We start from the raw sequence: 5,215 nt of genomic DNA on the forward strand, positions 1-5,215 counted from the left end.
CTGAAAGTTGCTTACACTATCTATGACCACACTTAAGGTACCGTTCAGGCTAGGCTAACCCATTTTCATCAAAACATTTGGCAACTTACTGATGCATCATTTCCACGTGTCCACATGTGCAGTCTGCTAACGCCGCTTTCACACTATACGGTTTTGACCGTACGGCAAAAAGCCGTACGGCTGTAGGTGTGAAGAAATGTATGGCGCCTTTCACATTATACGGCGACGGCAAAATGCCGCTGCCGTGCCGTGCTGCAGCCGTGTCTTGCCACTACAACAGACGGTCGCCGTACGGCAAGTTCGACAACAGTGGCCTACGTGACTAAGTGCATGCTTTCACACTGGACGGTTTTGAGCCGTACGGCGTCGACTAGTTCGTTGTAGTGTCGTTTTATTCATTTGTGTTTATTCTTGTTTACTGAAAAGTGTAGAAGAATGGATGAAATTGATACTGAACTTTTGATAACCTTGGTGGAAGTAAGACCTGTTCTGTGGGACAAAACTCTAGATGCGTATAGAGATCGTATTGCTACAAAGAATGCTTGGCGGGAAGTTTGCGTAGCACTGAAGCAAGATTTTGATGAGATGGAAGACAAAGATAAAAATGCGTTTGGTAAGTATTTATTTAATATATTAATATTACATTTAATACGTTTTAAACAGTTTTTATTTAACGTTATAAATTTTATTCTAAAAGTAAATCGTTTGTTTATAAGTAAATTACTGCTACCAGTCACGTTTTTTTTGTTTTGTTTATATTTTGCACGACGCGTTTCGGGAAATAATTCCCATCCTTAAGTGCGTTTTTCTCTAAGTTTTCATCATGTGTGGTGTCTTTTTATGTGTCAGGTCTTGCATTCTGTTTTCTTTACTGTAATTTATAAGAGAAACACGCACAAGACCTCACAAATAAAAAAACACTACACATAATGAAAACTTAGAGAAAAAAACGCACTTGAAGATCGGAATTATTTCCCGAAACGCGTCGTACAAAATATAAACAAAACGATTAAAAACGTGAGTGGTAGCAGTAATTTATTTATAAAGAAAACTATTTACTATACAGTCGCAGGCTTTCACAAACAATCTACAAAAAGGAAAAGGCTTGTTAATTTATATCTTTGACATCTGCCATGACACGCTTCCAGCATTTGTCATAAAATATTTACAAAGAGTGTTCCTTATGGCGTTGGCTGTCAGTCCTCCTCTTATGTTGGCATCTTGGGCTAAGTCTTCCAAACCAGTGAAGGATGTGGTGTCTTCAATTATAAATCCATCTCTCTGACGTACAAAATTGTGTAAAACAATGCAAGCTTTAACCATTTTTACTGCAAAATCTGGATGAACATTTAAAGGTCGGTGAAACAACCGCCACTTATTGGTGAGGATGCCAAAAGCACATTCCACATACCTCCTTGCTCTGCACAAACGGTAATTAAATACACGTTTCTCAACTGTCAAGTTTGTTCCCCCAAAAGGCCGGAGCAAATGCGTGTGTAGGCCAAATGCTGCGTCTCCCACGAAGAAGTAGGGTACTTTTGGACCTTCCGTACCAGGCAGACATTGGACGTCTGGAAATTCCAGGGAATTACTTTCTATTGACTTCCATAAACTGGACCGTCTGAACACTGAAGAGTCACAGTCTTTGCCATAACTTCCTACGTCGACATAAATGAACCTGTAGTTGGAATCCGCTACAGCCATCAGAACCACAGAAAAGTATTCTTTGTAATTGAAGTACATTGATCCGCTATTAAATGGGGCAGTAAGACGGATATGTTTTCCATCCACCGCTCCTAAGCAGTGGGGGAAATTAGCAGTACGTTCAAATCCAGCCGCTATTGATTCCCATACCTCTTTGGTCGGTCTTTGTATACATTCTTCCCGCAGTGATGACCAAATTGCTGTGCATACATCATTAACCACTTTACTTGCTGTAGAAATCCCAATTCTGTACTGGAAATGTAAGTCAGTGAAGGAACAACCGCTTGCCAGATACCTGAACAAAACGAAAAAAAATCAGTGACATTTAGTTTGCAGTGGACATTTTTTGTTACAGTTTTGCTTTTTTCTATACAAAATTAAAATGTTTTCATACAGTTTTGTTTTCTTTTGATGTAGGTATAGAAGTAATACGGAGGTGGACCAATCTACGAGACTCCTTTGTGAAGTCAAACATAAAAATTCAAGCTGCGAAAAAAAGTGGCTCAGCAGCAAAGAAAATGAAAAAGTATGTATATTCTGATCAGCTGCAGTTTCTAAAAAAGCTGTATGATGCTCGAGAGACGGAGGACAGTTTTCAATCGGAACGCACCGCCAGACTGGAAGAAGATATAGAAACGCAGGGCTCCGTCGAAAATACTGAGAATGTTTCTGGGCCATTTGATACAGCACCCACACAACAAACATCCAAAAGCGAGTGCCATACAAACAGAAAACATAGAAAACCTGATGCAATCGAAATGAAAATATTACGAGCTCTGGAAGAAGACAAACCTTGCAGCAAAATGTCATTTTTACTTAGTCTGAAGCCTCATCTGGAAAAATTTGATGAACAGGATTATCTTCAGTTTCAGATGGGAGTCCTCAAAGTTATAGAAAATATATATGAAAGGAGAAATATATTGACAGCTCAACCTCCTCCATTTACCCATTACACACCTCCCATGCCCTATAATAATAGATTTCAAGCTTATTCTTATTCACCTATGGAAAATGCTGCTCCAATATCCTCTTACCATACGCATCAGATTCGTCCTCCTCCAGCTGCACCAAACCCAACTACTTTTCTCGAACAACCATTACAGACTTCTCAAGGTCGCAGTTCTTATCAACGAATTAATAAAGTGCCACCACCATACCCTTCGCCTTCCACAAGTAGCCATGAAGGCCCACCATCAACAACGCAGTTCTACAACGTTTTTGCAGAGAGCCTGTCGCCACAAAGTGACAGTACAGTCAGTCCTGCTACAAACTCTTTGGTTTCAACTGCTGATATTGATATTGACTTTTCTACTTCATAATCTGAGCGTAATAAAAATGTAAAACACAAATAAATAAGTAAATAAACAGAACTAGTTTTTATGTATTAAATTACCTTAACGTGATAGCCAGCATTTGAACAGGTTGGATGCAATTGCGGAATTGTGTGTTTTGTCGTTGTAACACATCCTTTAGTTTTCTATGTAATTCGTCAAACGAGGTAATAGACATTCGGAAATAGTTAAAGAATTTATTTCCGTCGTTCCTCAAATCTTCAAAGAGTGTATAAAATAAACCCACTTCGTCTCTTCTCTGGTTAATGGGGTGTACCCACAAAAGACGACCTTTTCTTTTGCGGCGACGATGAAGCAACCACAAAGCAACAACTCGTTTACGGTTCATCTTGATACACACATTAAGCAAACTGAATAGACACCAACAACTGGTCACGTCAAAAAGCCGTGTAATGTGAAAGCAACACAGGCACGGCTAAAACTCGTACGGCTTTTTGCCGTACGGTCAAAACCGTATAGTGTGAAAGCGGCGTAACGCTACACACTACGACAACTACGTGCCACAAGTTATATTGACCAGTGTTACTGTAGAACGGCTACAATGTAACACGCAAAACATAAATGAACGTTGAAACTTCGAATTGTGCTCTTGAGGAAAGGCAGTGACGGTAAAATTAAGTAAAACACAAGCAAGAAGATTCATGTGATAGTAAGAAGGAAATGCTATTATACAGGGTGATTCAAAAAGAATACCACAACTTTAAAAATGTGTATTTAATGAAAGAAACATAATATAACCTTCTGTTATACATCATTACAAAGAGTATTTAAAAAGGTTTTTTTTTCACTCAAAAACAAGTTCAGAGATGTTCAATATGGCCCCCTCCAATCACTCGAGCAATATCAACCCGATACTCCAACTCGTTCCACACTCTCTGTAGCATATCAGGCGTAACAGTTTGGATAGCTGCTGTTATTTCTCGTTTCAAATCATCAATGGTGGCTGGGAGAGGTGGCCGAAACACCATATCCTTAACATACCCCCACAAGAAAAAATCGCAGGGGGTAAGATCAGGCCTTCTTGGAGGCCAGTGATGAAGTGCTCTGTCACGGGCTGCCTGGCGGCCGATCCATCGCCTCGGGTAGTTGAGGTTCAGGTAGTTACGGACAGATAAGTGCCAATGTGGTGGCGCTTCATCCTGTTGAAATATGAATTGTTGTGCTTCTTGTTCGAGCTGAGGGAACAGCCAATTCTCTAACATCTCCAGATACTGTAGTCCAGTTACAGTAGCATCTTCGAAGAAAAAGGGACCAAAAACTTTATTGGCTGAAATGGCACAGAAAACGTTCACCTTAGGCGAGTGACGTTCATACTGAGTTGTTTCCCGCGGATTCTCAGTGCCCCATATATAGACATTGTGACGGTTGACTTTCCCGTTAGTGTGGAAAGTTGCTTCATCACTAAACACAATCTTTTAAACGAAAGATTCATCTGATTCCATTTGAGCAAGGATAAAATCACAGAAATCGATTCTTTTAATCTTATCTGCTGCAGACAGTGCTTGAACCAATTTCAGACGATAAGGTTTCATAACTAACCTTTTTCGTAGGACTCTCCATACAGTTGATTGTGGAATTTGCAGCTCTCTGCTAGCTCTGCGAGTCGATTTTCCTGGGCTGTGAACAAATGCTTGCTGGATGCGTGCTACATTTTCATCACTCGTTCTCGGCCGTCCAGAACTTTTCCCTTTGAACAAACACCCATTCTCTGTAAACTGTTTATACCAACGTTTAATACACCACCTATCAGGAGGTTTAACACCATACTTCGTTCGAAATGCACGCTGAACAACTGTCGTCGATTCACTTCTGCCGTACTCAATAACACAAAAAGCTTTCTGTTGAGCGGTCGCCATGTTAGCATCAACTGACGCTGACGCCTAGTCAACAGCGCCTCAAGCAAACAAATGTACAACTAAATGAAACTTTATAGCTCCCTTAATTCGCCGACAGATAGTGCTTAGCTCTGCCTTTTGTCGTTGCAGAGTTTTAAATTCCTAAAGTTGTGGTATTCTTTTGGAATCACCCTGTACTTTCTTTGTGGGCTTGTGCCTCCTTTTGATATTATTTTCCTTTTTTTACCTTTATTTTTACAAACACTTACTATCTTCACAATTTTGTAGGTGTGTTTTCTTCTTTCAGAATTTTCGATCAGTATA

The 5,215-nt window shown here is 40.0% G+C and overlaps 1 protein-coding gene across 1 annotated transcript; it reads left to right on the forward strand.

Annotated features, from left to right (window-relative positions):
• Nucleotides 1-435: 435 nt before the first annotated feature.
• On the forward strand, nucleotides 436-3,023 carry LOC124605432. Its single transcript, XM_047137137.1, has 2 exons — nucleotides 436-613; nucleotides 2,122-3,023. Exons 1-2 carry the CDS (start codon nucleotides 436-438, stop codon nucleotides 3,021-3,023), a joined length of 1,080 nt encoding a protein of 359 aa, XP_046993093.1.
• The last annotated feature ends 2,192 nt before the right edge of the window (nucleotides 3,024-5,215 follow it).

The sequence above is a fragment of the Schistocerca americana genome, chromosome 1 (assembly GCF_021461395.2).
Source record: "Schistocerca americana isolate TAMUIC-IGC-003095 chromosome 1, iqSchAmer2.1, whole genome shotgun sequence".
Classification (NCBI taxonomy): Eukaryota; Metazoa; Arthropoda; class Insecta; order Orthoptera; family Acrididae; genus Schistocerca; species Schistocerca americana.